Source organism: Vicia villosa, linkage group LG7 (genome assembly GCF_029867415.1).
Source record: "Vicia villosa cultivar HV-30 ecotype Madison, WI linkage group LG7, Vvil1.0, whole genome shotgun sequence".
NCBI classification, from domain to species: domain Eukaryota; kingdom Viridiplantae; phylum Streptophyta; class Magnoliopsida; order Fabales; family Fabaceae; genus Vicia; species Vicia villosa.
The window spans coordinates 85,973,029-85,992,129 of record NC_081186.1 but is presented as its reverse complement, the minus strand read 5'-3'; the positions used below and the strand labels follow the sequence as shown (position 1 = coordinate 85,992,129).

General features: G+C 34.5%; 1 protein-coding gene across 2 annotated transcripts in view; it reads right to left on the bottom strand.

Annotated features, from left to right (window-relative positions):
* Nucleotides 1-17,228, bottom strand: part of LOC131621067 (cold and drought-regulated protein CORA-like) — a 29,809-nt gene extending 12,581 nt beyond the window's left edge. Inside the window, exons 1-2 of one of the 2 annotated variants that reach the window (XM_058892273.1) lie at nt 17,031-17,228; nt 16,434-16,790 (exon numbers count right to left, since the gene is read on the bottom strand). In XM_058892273.1, coding sequence (XP_058748256.1) covers nt 16,642-16,790; nt 17,031-17,142 — 261 coding nt within the window. In that variant the 5' untranslated portion in view covers nt 17,143-17,228 and the 3' untranslated portion in view covers nt 16,434-16,641. Of the gene's footprint in view, nt 1-16,433; nt 16,791-17,030 lie in introns of those variants that run through there. The other variant, XM_058892276.1, reaches the window with a different exon arrangement.
* Nucleotides 17,229-19,101: the final 1,873 nt, after the last annotated feature.

Here is a 19,101-nt window from a genome sequence, read left to right as displayed (position 1 = left end):
AACAATGTGGAGAACTTTTTGTTTTTTTCAAATTGATGTCAAGGTTACAGTGATTCAATTTTAGCGACTCTATTGTGTTTGTTATGAACAACTTTCTAAAAAGTAATATGATATAATTTCTGTCCATGCAAGAATGTCCACCAAAGAAAAGGTCACCATTTTAAATGGCGTTATTCAATAATGTAATTTTAGTCAACTATTTACTTTTAGGAGACAAAGAAAGTATAGTTGTTAAACTTAATTAACGTCAATTAAGTATGAGATTTCAATCAAGCTAAATAAAGAAATGTTGGTTAATGAGTATAAAATGGTATCTCTCTCTTAAAATATCAATAACTAAACTTTTTAAGAGAAAACTGTCTTTTTTTAGTTACTAAAAGTGTCATTATATTAAGCACTTGAAAAATACAGAATAACATGCATATAGTGATATAGTACCTATCTTTTTGAAGGTTACACATGTAACAATGCTTGTCTATCCATGTCATTTTATACTCTTCAATTAAGTTTTTTATTTTATATTTTTCAGGAAAATCTTTGCTAGATAGGGGTTACTTGTGAAGAGTGAAAGTTTGATCGTTTTCAAGAATCTTACATTGTGTGGGTCTAGAAGTTGCTTACTACTATACAGGTAATTAATTGTTCTCTCTCGCCAAAGTAATATGTTAATGTGTTAATGTTTTAATGTATTGAAGTTTTAACATGTGTGATAGATTCTAAACTGTGTTAATGTTTTAATGTATTGAAGTTTTAACATGAGTGATAGATGTACTGTTTTAATATTGTTTTAATAGATAGATATAAGAGAGGTTTATGTTATAATATATTTGTGGTAGACTAGAGAGGTTGCATGTTAAATCTAATAGTTCTGTAACATAATTTTTCCCTACCAGCCTGTGGCTTATTTTCTCTGATTCCAGACTAAAAACAGAACAAAACACTAACAATTGAATTGCCATGTCCCTTTGTGTCATTCTCATTGGTGTAGTGTAATACTCATTATTCCGACATGTGGAATATTCTTGATGTCAATTTCGTTAATCGTTAAGTGATGAACTTACTAACTTTGTGAATTGAATTCGCCATAGGGGTTACTTGTGAAGAGTGAAAGTTTGACCGTTTTTGTTTAGCTTAATTAACACATGGATAAGACATGGATGAATTCAAACCAATTGTCGAAAGAGTAGGAGAAAGGGGTATGGGAATTCGTTAAGTTTGCGGTTGCGCACTCCGAAGACCCAATTCGAATGACGTGTCCTTGCTTGGGTTGCTGTTATGGGGATAAGGTTGACGGGAAACAGTTGGCATCGCATTTACTACGGTTTGGAATTGATAGAAGTTATATAGTTTGGAGTTTGCATGGTGAGAAAAGTAACAGGAATGTTGAGTCGAGGTGTAATACGAAGTATGCTTCAAACATCGATTGCACAGACACATACGATTGCGATCGAGTCGAAGAGATTGCAGAAGCGCTTGAAGAAGATCTTGAGGATTGTCCCAAAATGTTCGAGAGGTTGGTAAGCGATGCAGAGAAAACGTTGTATGATGGTTGTTCAAAATTCACAAGATTGTCTGCAGTGTTAAAGTTGTACAACTTAAAGGCGGACAATGGATGGTCGGATAAAAGTTTCACAGAGTTATTATCCCTTATGAAAGATATGCTACCAAAGGATAGTGTTCTTCCCAATCGAACGTATGAAGCCAAAAAGATGTTGTCCTCTATTGGCATGAGCTACGATAAGATACATGCATGTCCAAAAGATTGCGTTTTGTTTCGAAATGAGTATGCAGCGTTGAATGAGTGTCCTAAATGCGGTGCCCCTCGATATAAGAAAAAGTTGTCTCCGACCAAAGTCTTATGGTATTTTCCTATAATTCCGAGATTTAGACGCATGTATCGTAGTGAAACCGATTCAAGACATGCATGTGTTGTGGAAGGAAGCTCGTGTGGGGAAGAATCAAGCTGTCGATCCCGATGTTCAAAGAGTTTATGCTGAATGTGTAAGTAGTATACTGTGTCTTTAATTAAATCAAATGTTTTTTAATATATAAATGATTTTTTATCTCCACTAATAATTATTGAAATGTAAATGAATTACAGGAGACCTTGTCGCAATCGGTATCCACCGGTGAGGACCAGGATGATAGGAGCGTACTTAGTAGAGCACTAGATGCTCCTGAGTATCCCGGTCGGGTGAGGGGTAAGGGTCATGGTGTGACTCCAACCTCTTTTTACAAGCATTCTAGGAGAAGAAATCCTACCAATGAAGAAGTGTTGCAAAAATTGCAGGAATTGCAAGCACAAGTCTCTGAATTGCAAAGAGATAAAGACATGTATATGAGAGAAAAGTGCAATACTTCATCGGTGAAAGAAACTAGTGATAAAGCTAGTTTCAACTGTCAAAGAAAACTTCCCGAGGTAATTATAAATTTTTTTCCTTACAAATTGTTCTATTTTATTAATGATAATGACTTTATATTTACTATTGGTTTAGGGCATTTCTTCTTGCCAACTATACTTATCGTCACCGAATTTTCGCCTAGTTGGCAAGGGAAAAGTGCACAACACTGTGGGAGATTTACTTCACCATAGATCGCTCCCGGATGGACACCTAAAAGTATCAGTTGATGTTGTATTAGATCATGATGCGGTGCTACCGGTACCTGACATGGTCTCAGAGACAACATTGATGCGAGATGCAATAGGGTCATTTGTTGCATGGCCCTCGGAGCTCATTATCATTGGTGATGAGGTATATTGAAAACCATTATGAATCATTTAGTTTTCGAATGTCAATTCTGCACCGTTACGTTAATTATTTTTTACATTTTAATTTTAGACTGCTCCTACAAAACCCGCAATTAAGGGCAAAGGGATTTTACAGGAGGAGGAGTCTGTTGCATCACTAAAAGAGGTACATTTAAGGTGTTAATATATAATTTGAATCTAAAACTGCATGATTTTATATTTTACCGATTGTTATATGATTTTTAGGCATCTGCTCGGGGGTCACAACAAGTGACACAGCAAGTTCGTAGCGTACCACCCAAGGGTCCTCCGAAGCAAGCGGCAAAAAAAGGTGGTGCTTTTGTGCCTCGATACCGGACGACGCTCGGAACACTTGTTGATATGTCCGATTTGAAGGATGGCGCTCTCCGTAATATCAATATGGATGAAGGTATCTTTGGTGTTGAATTCATGTCAAATATTGCAATAGATGACTTGGAAGAGATTTTTACGCATGAACAACTAGGCGTCGCTAATATGCACTCATACATCCGGTAATATTCACTCATCCGATATATTCTTTAATTAGTCGAACAATTTATTTACACATTTCAATGAAAATAATCTAATGTTTATTATGTGGTTATTTAAGGTTGTTGTATGACAGAGTGTTGCACGGGACTGCATTGTCAAATAGATTCCGTTTCGTGTCTTCCGCCCATTGCAGCGGAATGACAATTGCTTCGGAACCGGAATCAGTTAGACAGCGCTTAGTCGATAGATTCCTATCCTCCGGCAATACAGAAAGTCTAATTCTTTGGGCGTATAATACCCGACAAGTAGGGTTAGTTTCTCATTCTTGATTCATCTAATCTTTGTTTCTTTTGCGTAGCAAAATTTTCATATAACCTATTGTTTTAATTTATAGAGCACACTGGTTGTTGCTTGCTATCAACCCTATAAGAGAGGTGGTATATTTTCTGAATTCGGTAGATGGTGAGTGGAGCAATTATCCGGCTATGAAGGAAATGATTGATTTGTAAGTGGGATCGTTCTAAATATTCGTGTATATTTATATATTTAATTATTTGTGAGATTGATCTAAATATATGCTTTTATATTTTTGTTAGATCAATACAAGTGTTCCGAAGTCAACGAGACGCACAGGTATCCCAGACAAAATCAAACAACATTACTTGGATCAAAGTGCAGGTACATTATTTTTCACAATTTTGCTTATAATATTTATGCTACTTGATAAAACAAGACGTACAACTATAAAATCTTATTTGTTTTTCTATGTAGTGTCCGATACAGCGAAACAGTTCAGATTGCGGATACTATGTTTTGAGATTTATGAAAGAAATCCTTCAAATGAATCAACTAGAGATTCCAATTACGGTATGGATTTATAACTTAATTAGATAACTTCTTATAATTTATTACATTTAACTAAATCATTCATATTATGTTTTTGTTCTGTAGTACTTTGACGAGTTCCGTGCTGCTTCTTACACGAGACTTAAGTTGGAAGAAATCAAAGAGGATTTGTGTCAATTTTATATTCATCAGCTATTCATGTAGGATTTGTGTCGATTTGAAGTATAATATTATAGTACTCTAGGATATATGGTTACTAACTTTGTTCATACTATTGTCAATATTTGAAGTATAATATTGTTGATGTTACAGATTTAGTTTGTTTGACAGGAATTATAATGATGTATATATATATATATAATTTTGGATATTAATTATAATGGTATTATATTAGTATATATATATAGTCCTACCTATGGTTGAAAATATATCGTCGAAAATATATTACAGGTCGAAAATATTACAGGTTGAAAATATATTACAGGTCGAAAATATTACAGGTCGAACTGGGAGGCTGAAATTACAGGTTGCACTTTAAAATACCTCATTTAGAAACGACAGCGCTTTTAAAAAACGCTCTTAAAGGGCCACCTACTAAAGCACTTTATTACTAAAAGCGCTGCCTAAGATTAAAAAAAAAGAAAAAAAAAATTAAAAAAAAATGCAACCTACGAAAGCGCTTTTGGAAAAGCGCTCTTATAGGGGGGCTACCAGAGCGCTTTTTCTGGAAAAAGCGCTCTTATAGGGGGGCTACCAGAGAGCTTTTCTGGAAAAAGCGCTCTTATACGGGGGCTACCAGAGCGCTTCCAAAAGCGCTTTCGTTACCTACACCAGCGCTGGCTTTGGCAGCGCTTTAAAGCGCTCTTAAAGCCCAAAATAAGCGCTTTTAAAGGGCTTCCGTGTTGTAGTGTCTCACTATACCACCCTTTATAAACAATCATATCAATAATATTCTCAATTATTTTAGTATAGACTACTTTATTACTATAGTGCTTATCGTTCTAGTACTTCCAAAAATCATAGATTGTCTCAGTTACAACCAACTTCAAAATAACTGCTCTCCAACCTTTTCCTTTACGATGCCAAATAATCCATTTCAATTCAGCTTCCCACTCCTTAGGATCATGATTCACTTGAATCCAATCAAGCACCTTGTACCAGATAATTTTCATTTCATTATATGTAGAGAACAAATGATTAATAGTCTCATCCTTATTACAGAAACAACAATTCCAGTTATCCAACAAACCAAACTTATGAACCTATCTTTAGTTACTAACCTGCCATGGCAAGAAAACCATAATATCATCAGAGCTCTAGGTCGAGCAGTATTGTAGTAAAACAGTTTGCTCCATGACACCTTTTGATCATCATTTCTTAACATCTTGTACATAGATTTCATATATTGAATTTATTCATAATTTGCATTTGATCCCAAACATTCAACACATTAACAATTCTCTCTCTTTGCTTCAGGATACTTTTTATAATCCACGAGATATAATGCTTTACTTTTTTTACATTAAGCTATCTTTTTTTTTTTGATATAGTAGATGTGGACCCACTTCACCCATAAGCTGTCAGACTTTCCACTCAAGTTCCACAACAGTTTCAGCATTGTTGCCTTGTTCCAAATCCCAAGATCGATGATGTTCAGACATCCATTATTTTTGGAAATTCACACTTTTCTTCAAGCAACCAGACTCCTTCTACTGATGTTTGAACCACTCGTCCCCATGAAAGGCCTGCACACAACCTCAATTTTATGAATCACATACTTAAAAATCGGGAAACATTGCATCCTGTAATTTGCTTTTGCAAAAGGAGATGCTCCTTATAAGTTGCACACTCCCTGTATAGCTAAGAAGCTTAGTACTCTAATGCTTGATTCTCCCAACAATCCTATCAACAAGATTCATATAGTGATGGATAACTAGCATCTTACAAATTAGAGGAACCCCCAAGTATTTGAAAGGAAGAGGTCCCTCCATAAAAGTTATCAATATTTTGATGTCCTCTTTAGTACTATCATCCACACCACCAAAGCATAATCTGCATTTGCTATGATTCACTTTCAAACCAATTGACATGGAAAAGTTGTTGAAATCATTCATCATAAGCTCAACTGATCTAAAATCTCCTCAAGCAAACATCAAAAGGTCATATGCAAAGGAAATATCAGTAATTTGCAACTTCCCACACTTAGCATGATGATTAAAATCATGGCTCATAAGCATATTGTGAAGTGAACTATTCAAGTACTCCATAATAATTATGTTCGAGATGAGTCAGAACAGGTGGCTAGCAACGACGACTTCATCTTCGGTGATGGTAGAGGAAAAAAAGGGGTTGTACCTGAAAGATACTCTGATGCCAAAGTAAGAGTGAGAACAAAGGTGCAACAGAAAGTATGAAGTTTTGGACAAAATTTGGATTACCTTACCCTCTAGGTATAGAGGGCTATTTATAATGTTCTCTTCGGTGTTGGACTAGGTCGTCCAATATTTGTGGGCCTATGCGTAATTCCAGGGCCCAAAACATAGGAAATTGTTGATTAGGTCTTGGTTAGCCGAGCAAGAGGAACTAGACGTTGGCGGGGACGGAGGTCCAGCGTGCTCGAATAGTCCTAGGCTATGGGGGTCCCATTAATAAGTTGTGGCCGATCGAAGGGGAGATTCGCTTTCTGCTTGCTTCCTGGATTGGACCAACGCTTATTGGGCTTTTTCACACTCATGTGTGGATTGGACCAATTAAGATAATTGGGCTAGTCCAGTGCAAGAGCCCTCTAAGTCGTTACTTCCAAGCATGGAAGTGATGACTTAAGGTCGTAGGGCGCGAACTCCGAGGGGATATTACGAGGAGATGGCGTAAGAGATACCTCTATTAAGGTTACTTATCCACTCTCCTAGATTATGCCCGCACCACTATACATCGAGCTAGACGCTCCGTCAAAATAGATGACCATTTTTTGAGTGTTGCTCATCGATGATTCAGCGAAGGTCATTTCGGCCACGAAGTTGGCCAATGCTTGTGGTTTCAACTCTTTTCTTCCCTCGTACCAGATGTCAAACTCATACAGTTCTAGCGACCAGTGGAGCATTCGTCCGACCATATTTAGACGCCCGAGCAACTGTTTTATTGGCTGTTCGGTTCGTACCACGATGGTGTGTACCAGGAAATAATGTCTTATCCTTCTCGCCGCGTTGATTAAAGCCACCACCACCTTCTCAATTTGTTGGTATCTGAGCTCTGGGCCTTGATGTGCCTTGCTCGTAAAGTATATAGGCTTTTGCCCCTCTTGGGTTTCTCGGATGAGGGCCGCGCTAATGACCTCGGCTGCCATGACTAGGTATAGGTATATGACCTCCCGTTAGCTGGTCGGGAGAGGACCGATGGTTGCGACAGGGCCTGTTTGAGATGGATGAGGGCTTTGTAGCATTCATCTGTCCATTCAAATGTAGTCTCTTTTCGCAAAAGTTTGAATAGAGGAGGAGCGTGTTGGGCCAATTTGGCCATGAAACGAGATAGTGATGTAAGCATTCCGTTCAACAATTGGATGGATTTCTTTGAGTTCGGCATAAGGAATTTGGAAAAATCCATACATTTGTCCGGGTTAGTTTCAATTCCTCGTTCGATTAGATAAAAACCGAGGAATTTACCTGCCCGGGCACCGAATGTGCATTTCTTCATATTAAATCTCATTTTACATTTTCTGGCCTGTTTGAAGACCTTTTTGAGGTGGAGCGTATGATCGGTTTCCTCTTGGGATTTGACGATCATGTCGTCCATGTAAATATCTCTGATTTCTCCTCAAAATACCTTATTAATCATTCGTTGGTATGTTGCTTCAGCGTTTTTCAGACCGAAGGGTATTACGTTGTAGTAATAGTTGCCCGAGTTTGTCATGAAAGCTGTGTATTTTTTATCGGCCTTAGCCATGGGGATTTGATCGTATCCCAAATGCGCGTCCATAAACGACAGTAATTTAAAGCCTGCAGAATTATCTACTAGTTTATCTATGCTCGGGAGAGGGTATGCATCTTTAGGGAAAGCCCTATTGAGAATGGTGTAGTCAGTACATATTTGCCACTTTCCATTATTCTTTTTGACTAGTACAATATTGGATAGCCAAGTAGTATACTTGGCCTCCGAAATATTATTTGCCTCTAAGAGGTCTTTGAGAGCTACTTCGGCCACGACCGTCTTCTCAAGGGACTGCTTCCACCTTCTCTAGGCAACGACCTTGCATGCTGGATCAATGTTCAAATGGTGGTAGGCGACCTCAGGGTCAAGGTCGGGCACCTATGCAGCACTCCAGGCGAATATGTTGGCATTTTCTCAAAGGCATGCCTTCAGCTGCTTCTTGGCCAAGTCGGGAAGATCGACTCCAATCTTGACCCCTCTGCTTGGGTCGTCCCCGAATGTGACGAGCTCAAAATCACCGTCGGGAATAGGATGCAACGGGTCCTTAGTCCTGGTTGCTGAGGAGCTCTTTGTCCCGGTCTAGTCTTTGGCTTCTCTACAGAAACAGGTGTCCAGATCAACGGTGTCGACATGTGGTAACGACTTCTGCGCTTCGGAACTGGTGGGCAGTGACAAGTTTGCATCCCGCTGTGGAGTCACTTTAATGGAGTTGGGGACTTTAGCAGATGCCTCAAAGCACCTCCGAGCTGCATCGATGTCACCATGTAAAGTGGCGACTTGTCCTTTAGCCGTATAATATTACATCTTGAGGTGAACGGTGGAGGGAACGACTATTAGCTTAACTAAGGTCGGTCGTTTGAAGATGCACTGATATATGGACAAACAGTCGATGACCAGGAACTGAACCTTTATGGCCCTGGCCGTCTCAGCCGCTCCGAATGAAACAATCACCTCTACGAATCCCCACGTTTTGGTGACAACACCGTTGAATCCTTGTAGATCTGATATTACATGTGGGGTAAGATGGACCTCATCCAGTTGCAGAGTGGCGAACAGGTGCGAATACATGATATCAACGAAACTGCCCTGATTGACCAAGATGCACTAAACATCGAAGTAGGCCATCCCGGCGCGGACGAGCAAGGGAATAGTAGGGTTAGGGACGCCACCGGGGAGTTCTTCTTTGTAAAATGCAATAGGTGCGGAACTTCTCTTAGGAAGGTTGAGCACATCGATCTTTTCCGAGCTGGCCAGGATGAGCTCTTCGAACTTCCGCTTTACTGGTCCCACCGTAAGCTTGTTAAAACATCCGCCCGATATAACCATTGTGGATAGGAATGACTCCCAGATGGATGCAATCTTCCGTATTGTGCCCATGGCTTTTGTGGAGTCGACAATATTTTCACTAATCCGCGTAATTTTGTTTATATTTATTTCTTTGAGGATTTTTTGTCCCAAATTCATCAATTTCATTCTTAGGTTAGATTAGCTTAGAAAATAACAATCGGGTCGTGCATTTAGATGATCGGAGGTGGATTTCTCATCAATCAGAGCTGAGAACCCGTGAGATGTTTGGTTTATCTCTCTTCCTCTTTGTGTATTTCTTGGGTTTGTTTATATAGTTACTCTGAACATATGTATATTTATCGCCCGTGGCGTTGTATAAAACTTGTTTTACAAATCGTTATTATTATCTTTCCTAATCTTTTTGCATTATATGTTTGGTATTTGTGTTGCTGTAGAGATATACCTCATAGATTCTGCTTAGAGATATTTTTCACTTAGCTTCTAGACTCTAGAGATGGATTCAGAGCTAACAATCACTTGTGTGTGTAAACTTAATGCTTCCGTGTTTGAGTTGCGCACGAGAGATTACCGACGCGAGAATACAAATGTTCACGCAACTTTGCGTTAGAGATAACCTCGATTGTGATGTGTCTCGTTGGTGCTTTAGAGATGAACATAGATGTGAGAGATACGTGATGGGTAATGATGAGTATTGTAGGTTGAGTGCAACTGATCGATAGGTTTAGGTTTGTGACGAGTAGTGTATATTCATGCTTGATAGATTATTCTCTCCGAAGAATGTATTTATTTTCCTGTTTATACTTTTTACTTTTTATTCATTTTAAACGTGAACTCAGAAATGGAGAAACTGTTGAATGGCATTATAAATTGACCATTCTCTATGGACACGATAGTTCTTGGAGTAATACTTCCAAATCGTTTGCTTTCCACTTTACTGCGTCAATAAAATGGCGTCGTTGTCGAGGAATTGTGTTTTGTGTTAGAATCGCATCGCAATAGTCTCTATGGTTTTGAGTTTTGTATATATCGTATATATTGTATATGTTCACTTATATATTTTCATTTGTACATGTTTACTTGTATATGATTACATATAGGTATACATTGGTGATGAATGTTGGCTAAACAAGTTGAAATTGGACCAGTTTTTAATTTCAAATCTTCACTTCTCAAATTGCGTATCCAACATTCACCAAATTTTCTTTTAGTATGTTTATAGTTGTATTTGTTTCATACTTGTATCTTTGTGTTTTTCTCTTATATTTGTGCAAGTGTTGTATATATTTGTACCTGTTGTTGAATGCAGTATAGGGCAAGCAACAAAAAAGATTTGGAAATATTGATCCGGGAATTATCGTCCTCAGAGATGGAGAGATGCCATTCAACAGTTTCTACGGTTTCGAACTTTGGATTCAATGAGCAAAAGTATAAAAACGGAAAAGTAAAATATATGAACAGAAAAGAATTCATTCTTCGGAAAGATAAGACTTATCAAGCTTTGCATATGATCTACTTCTTACAAACTTAAACTTGTCGATCAGTTATACTCAACCTACGATACTCGTCTATGTCATCACGTATCTCTCACATAAGTGTCCATCTCTGGAGCACCTACGAGATCAACTCACAACCAAGGTTATCTCTAACGCAAAGTAGCGAGAACATCCGTATTCTCGCGTCGGCGATCTCCCGCGCGCCGCTCAAACACGAAAGCATTAAGAACGGATACCCACAGTGATTGTTAGCTCTAAATCTATCTCTAGAGTTCAGAAACTAACAGATAATCATCCAAGATAAGGATTCAAGAAGTTTATCTCTAAAGCAACCCAAATCCCAAGCACAAAGCAAAAATCCAGGATAAAATCAACACAGATATATAAAGCAAGTTAAATATAACGTCATGATCAACAAATATACATGAGTTCAAAGTAAGATCATATACAAAATCCAACCAAAGAGAAATACACAAAGAAGAAGAGAAATGAACCGAAAATCTCCCAGTTTGTCAGCTCCGTTCGACGTTCAATCCACCCCCAATCATCCAAATGCAACCTACGAAGTTGTTTTCTAAGCTAATCTATCCAAAAATTGAAGGTTGATGGAGTTGGGAACAAATAACCCAAAACCATAACCTAAAAATGTGATTTTTACCCCTATTTAACGAGCTGATATCTGTCATGGTCGCTCAGAGGAGGTACTCCCGCTTAGCGGCTGACAGCAAAAGTGAAATCTTGTTTTCGCCATAAGTTGAGAACCGTAACTCCGAATTGCGCCCGGTTCGAAGTGTTGGAAAACTTATTCAATGCTCTATCCAATAATGAATGAATGGAAACCAAAATGATGATTTTGGTCATCCTTAATTTGAGCCTATGGAAGTCCGCTTGACGATGGCTAAGCGGGCTTGCACCAAAACTGCGAAATCGAAGCCGTGCCTTTGACACTTTATTCCTCAAGGCTCCAATAAGCATGAATACCTATAAAAACAAAGGAAAAACTATCAAATAGGATAAAAGTATATGAAAATACAATTATTCACAAAGTATACGTATTTATACACAAAACGGGGAATTATTCAAACGGTATTAACAAAGGTATCGATAAGTGCCACTATTTACATACTCAAAATAAGTACATTTTGGCACTTATAAAACTTTCCCCAACATGAAACTTTGTTTGTCCTCAAACAATGTCAAATAAATCAAAGAATTGAAAGTAATAAACCAAAGAATTGTGAATCAGCAAGTTTTAAAAACCAAAAACAAATGTATGGTTCAATACAAAAACGTATAAACAAAGTAAATACTTACCACTATACTACAACGACAACATGTAAACGAAACGAATTCTAAGCACAAAAAGCATACAAAACATTCTAACACAATACATGCTCACATCATGAATCACACCTAGCAAAAATTCATCAATGGATGAAGAACACACAAAGGTGAAGGACTTTTAACACTCATCCAACAATCTTGCAAACAAAATATTAAACTATGCATTCATCCAAAAATCACATTGAAGATACAAAAGCAAGATCACAAGGGCTTTTCAAGGTTGTAATGTGGCTTGGTTAACAAACAAGGAGAAATTTCTAGAGTACCTTGACTTTCTCCTGGCAAGTTTTTGTTTCGATTAACTTTAGAAATTTCTCCTTGTTTGTTAACCAAGCCACATTACAACCTTGAAAAGCCCTTGTGATTCTCGCTTTTGTATTTTCAATATGATTTTTGAATGAATGCATAATTTAGTCTTTTGTTTGCAAGATTGTTGGATGAGTGTCAAGTCCTTCACCTTTGTGTGTGTTTTTCATCCCTTGATGAATTTTTTCTAGGTATGATTCATGATTGAGCTTGTATTGTTTTGTTTGATTTTTATACTTAGGATTTTTTTGTTGAACATGTTTTTGTTGTAGAATTATGGTAAGTATTACTTTGTTTGTACATTTTTGTGTTGAGCCATATATTTGTTTTTGTTTTTTTTTCGAAACTTGTTGATTCACAATTCTTTGTTTTATTATTTTTTATTCGTTGAGTTGTTTGAGAAAAAACAACGTTTCAAGTTGAAGAGAGTTGATAAGTGCCAAAATATCATTATTTTAAGTATACATTTACTGTACTTATTGATTTCATTCTTTCGGTTTTTATAGTAAAACCTCTACTTTTGTGTAAATAAGTATACTTGAGTTTTTGATTCATTTATAAACCGTTTGATAGTTTTTCCTTCATTTTATAGGTATTGTTGAATATTGGAGCCTCGAGCTATAAAGTGTTGAAGACACAGCTTAAAGGATGCAGTTTTAAAGTATTAAAAAGGAAATTTTTTGCAGAGCCCACTAAGCCCAAGATGTGGTGCGCTACCAATTTTCCTTTCAGAGGCATAAATGATTTCCCGAGCCCGCTTAGCGCGGTCAGCCTGCTAAGCGTGGTCCCTTTTAATCAGCCAAATATTTTCCAGAGGCGGTTTAGTGTGTTAAATAAAAGGCAGTCTGCTAAGCGTGATAAGCCCACTTAGCGCGATTACGTAAATTTTGTTTATATGTATTTCATTTTCAGCATTTCTAGGTTATGTCTTTGGGATTTTTTTTGTCCCAAATTTATCAATTTTATTCTTAGGTTAGATTAGCATAGAAAACAACAATCGGATCGTGCATTTGGATGATCGGAGGTGGATTTCTCATCAATCAGAGCTGACAACCCGCAAAATGTTTGGTTTATCTCTCTTCCTCTTTTTGTATTTCTCTTTTGTTGGGTTTGTTTGTATAGTTACTCTAAACATATGTATATTTATTGCTCATGGCGTTGTATAAAACTTGCGTTACAAATTATTATTGTTATCTTTCCTAATCTTTTTGCATTAAATATTTGGGATTTGTGTTGTTATAGAGATATACCTCACAGATGCTAATTAGGGATAAAATTCTGTTAGCTTCTAAACTCTACATATGTATTTAGAGCTAACAATTACTTCTGTGTCTAAGCTTAATGCTTCAGTGTTTGAGTTGCAAGCGAGAAATCGCCGACGCGAGAATACGGATGTTCTTGCAACTTTGTGTTAGAGATAACCTCGGTTGTGATGCGTCTCGTTGGTGCTTCAGAAATGAACACTGATGTGAGAGATACGTGATGGTAATGACGAGTATTGTTGGTTGAGTGCAACTGATCGATAGGTTTAAGTTTGTGACGAGTAGTGTATATTCCTGTCTGATAGATTATTCTCTCCGAAGAATCTATTTAGTTTCCTATTTATACTTTTTACTTTTTGTTCATTTTAAACCCGAGCTCAGAAACGGAGAAACTATGTTTTGGTTATATTTATATTTTGTAACATATAACCATAGGATGAAAGCTAATAGATTATTGTGTATGAGAAAGGAGTTCTTGAATTCTTTGAAACCACAGGATAAAAAACTATAGAATTCCTTAAATTGATAGAATATTAGTTGTAACCTTAAGCTGACAGATAAAAAACTATAGAATTCCTTGAATACAACTTTCATTAAATAAATCTTAAGCTGAAAACTTGTTAAAAGGTCAGTTATTTTTATATAGATCATATATAAATGTTCTGGTTGAGAGAAAGTTTGACCAAGTATAGTCTGCTTCATCATCATCATTAGAATCAATGATGATTGGCCTTTTTACCCTTCTTCTTCTTGATCTCCTTTTCCTAAAAGCTCTCCTCGATCTCAAAGGTTCTTGGACCTTTTCTTGATTCTGAGGAGGGTCTTAAAATTTTGCATAGGAGCTCTAGCCTCAACAGCCACGTGAACTCCTGTTCTCTCAGCATTGTTAGAAGTTTCAGCAAAAATACTCATTTTGATTCTTCCTCTTCTCTGATTCCGTTGGATGAAGTTCTTTTTGTTTTTTAGTTCAAAGAGGAATTCCGCTTTTATATTGGTTCTTCGAATTCTTCATCTTCTCTGAACTTTGAAACTGTAAAAGTCAAAAGATTTCACGCATGTCAAGTTTGCTCATTATTGCTTCTTTAATTCTCTATGTTTTCTTCTCTCAGAAGTTGAAAATTTATCTAGAGTTGTTGAAAAATTCCTTCTTTGTAGGTTGTTTGGTTCCTAACGGAATTGTGTCATTGATGTAATATAAGTGTCAATTCAAAAATGGTTGTATTGTTGTTTCGGTATGATATAATTGAGAATTGTTTAGAAATAATATCACAACCGTTGTTTTTATAAATAGTAGTTATAAGCAGTGTACTATCTAATTTATAACAATGCTCACACGCCCGTTGTGGTAACCAACATACATATGATCAGACGCTACCTAACAAAGACGTGTTACCGTCATTATATATATATATATATATATATATTTCACAATCGTCATTTTTTGTGTTTTTCGTAGTAGTGTAAGAAATTTAACTCCAAATATGTCTAGAAAAAAGAATTTTCTCTTAGTTTTATGACATATTTTTTTCAATGAAAATAAGTGATGGTTTTGTTATGATAAAAAGTGCGAAAAAGATAGAAATTTCTTTTTGAATAAGATGTATGTATATTATTGTTGTTGATACAATAAAGATATGTGTAAGATAATTGAAGTGATTTTTATTTAGAAGCAAATCTTGAAAAAATATATATATATATATAACAAAACCATTAGATTTTAAAATAAACTGTGGAGATTATTCATCAAATTTTTTTTCTCTCTCCTCCATTATTAAAATTTAATGGTTCCAATTTATTCTCATATTCTCATATAATACGTCATATATATATATATATATATATATATATATAAATATATATATATATATATATATATATAAATATATATATATATATATATATATATATATATATATATATATATATATATATATATATATATATATATATATATATATATATATATATATATATATATATATATATATATATATATATATATACAACAAGTACCAAAAGAACAACAATAGGCTAAGTCAGAAAAATAACAAAATAACCAAAATCAAAGAACAACAAGATAGCCCGACTAAACAGTTTTATTAAAATAAATGTTTATGCATGAGGATTGTGGATTTTGGAATGCTAGTGATAAATGATGGCGAATTTTATACCATTATTTATTGTTTTGATCAATCTACCATGTCCAAGCTTTGGTTATTTTTGGATCTGTCTTTGATATAGTGAGATTTGTTGCCATGGAAACTATGTCCATAGTAGAGAAGATGCACTTGAAAGTGAAGTTCATTTCCTTGATTACCATTATGATTTATACATGACTTCTCAGTACAAAAAGATTGTATTATTTTATGAATGATACATGTTTGTTCTGTCAATTATTGGCCTAATTTATTTAGACAAGACAGTAGTATGAACCAGGGTTTTAAAAAACGGTATCAGTCCCGACGCACTCGGGTAAAGGTTTTTGCGATTTCAGACGGTATAGGTGTGATTGCAATCGTCGCAGCATAAACTAACCACAATTTATTCTTAAATATAAAAAAGGGTAATAACGTATCCCTATCGGCACTTGCAGAAACGGTATTGTCGCGGCCGTCGTGGTCGCAGACCCCGTTTTTTAAAACCTGGTATGAACTATGCATGAATATATAAATATAAAAAGAGACAAAGTACTTAACAACGATGATATATATTTGATATATTACAAATGATAACACATTCACCAAATAGATTCAAATCAAACTCCACCACATATTCAAAGATAATACATAACCACAACGGACTGATGACTATCTATACCTCTTTTATTCAACACCAAACACTATTCATTCATGAAGTTTATTACTTTGTTGCATGTGCATCATGTATCATTGTATTATCAGTTGCCATTGTCGGAATCACCATGGTGTCCACCATGATGACCACCGTGCCCATGACCATGAACATGACGGTGATCGTGGCTGTGACCGTGACGGTGATGACCAAAAAACTTGGCATCATTCAGTTCATTTGACTTTTCAACAACCTCTGCAAATACCACAATATGTGAATTTAAATCTTAAATTAATTTTACAAAATGATACATATATATACTTGTATCATTAAGTAAGAAAGAAATCTCCAACATGATAATTATATATGACATTAATTATGTCTTAGTTATAATGTGTTTATATAACTTATAATTTCATCACTTTATATATGATGAGCACTGAAAAATATAAATTTTAAGTTCAAATTAAGAAAAATAATTTATAGCAAGCTCACCCTCTTTGGTATTAGTGGAAGTCTCAGTAAACTCCCTAGCTGACACCTCTGAGGAAATAAGAAGAACCATTGCCAATAGGCTAAGAATGAGGATTGCTCTCTTGGATTCCATTGTACTCAATTCAAAATCAATTGAAATATGATATTTGGTAGTGAAGGATGAGAAAAATAGCAAGAAAGTGTGCGCTTTATATAGTGGAAAGTAGAGGGAAGAAAGTGTGCGCTTTATTTGGTAGTGAATCTTTACATGGTAGTGGGGATGGTAGCTTGCATTGTCTGTATTAATCAATCCAGTCTTTAAAACTTGTTAAGAAAAGAAAACAGTGAAGTTTTTGTCTTCTTGTTTTTATCAGAAAATGACATTTTACTTTCAATCAATCACGTAGAGAAAAAAAATTTAAAGTCGAAATTCATATAAACTACTATTCAAACCACCTTAATAAAAATTAATTGCATGACATTTTTGTTAGTAATTTATAATACGAGAAGATCCGTTTTGTTCCCTTAAAAAAATACAGAATAAAAATTAGTTCCTCACAAAAAAATTACTCTATTTAACCTCTTACAAAATTTAATCAGACAATATTAGTCTTTTTGTTATTATTTTTTTCAAACCGGGGTTTTTCAAATTTTTAAACGTTGGCTTTTATTTTTTATTTTTTATTTTCAATATTAAATTAACTTTAATTATAATTTCATTTTATTTTTCATTTTTTAAATATTATATTGATTTTTAATTATAATTTTATTTTTAAACAATTCTAAATTAATAATATAAGAAAAAAAACTAAAATTGTTTTTTATATAGTCCAATGTACATTCATGACAAATAATTCCTATAATTTTTAATAACATTAAATAATTCTGAATTTAAAACAAAAGAGTTAAAATTTGTACCAATGATTCTCAAAATCAACTCCTTTCATGTTAAATGATAATCACTTTACAACTAGATAAATCAATTTCTATTGTTAATATTCTTAATAATGAATACTTAAGTTAATAATTTAGATCAAACATTTATTTATTTTAAATAACAAACAAATAAATATTTATTAATTTTAAATAATACAAAAATTTAAAATAAAATTAATAAAATATAAATCCTAAATATAATCAATTAAATAAAAATAAATTAATTCATATTTAATTGAATTACTATTAAACTAATTGATCTATATTTAATTTGAATTAACTAAACAATTTTAAAAATCAATTGATTATTTAAGTTAAATTGATTAAATATTTTAACAATTAGTTGAATTACCATTTATTAAATATCATTAAGAATATTAACAATAAAAATTAGTTTGTCTAGTTGTGAAGTGATTATCATTTATCAGACTTAAGTTCGAGACCCAATTTGTACAAATTTTATAATTTTTGTTTTAAATTCAGAATTATTTAATATTATTAAAAATCTTGGAAATTATTTGTCATGAATGCATATTGGCCTAGTGGTAAAGACTTAAGATATTGTTTAAAAGTCTTGGGTTCGATTATAAGAAATAATTTTGGTTTTTTGTATATTATTAAATCATAATTGTTTAAAAAAGAAATTATAATTAAAAATTAATTTAGTATTTAAAAAATGAAAAATAAAAGCCAACGTGGCAGTCCAGTCATGATTTAAAACTATGAAAAAAAATTGATTTTGAAAAAAATATGAATAGAAGAACTAATATGACCCGGTTAAATTTTGTAACAGATTAAATCAGGTCCTTTTTTTTGTGACGGACTAATTGGGGTTGTGTAATTTTTGTGAGGGATCAAAATCGGTCTTCACTCTTATAATAATTTTAGATGAATTTTTTTTGTAAGAATTAAATTAGTTTTAAAGACAATATCCCTTATTTAATTTTGATGATAATAAAAAATATATGATAATAACTTTGATTGCTCTGAAATATGTCCAGGTGAATTTCGATCAATTTTCTGGTGAGCTTCTTTATAAGCTTGTGTTTAAAGCTTTGACAGATTAACTAGTGGATGTAATGGATAAATTAGTCTAATCCAATCAATCGTATTTTAAAGAGAGGCAAATGGTTTATGTTTTGAAAGAGTTGTATTA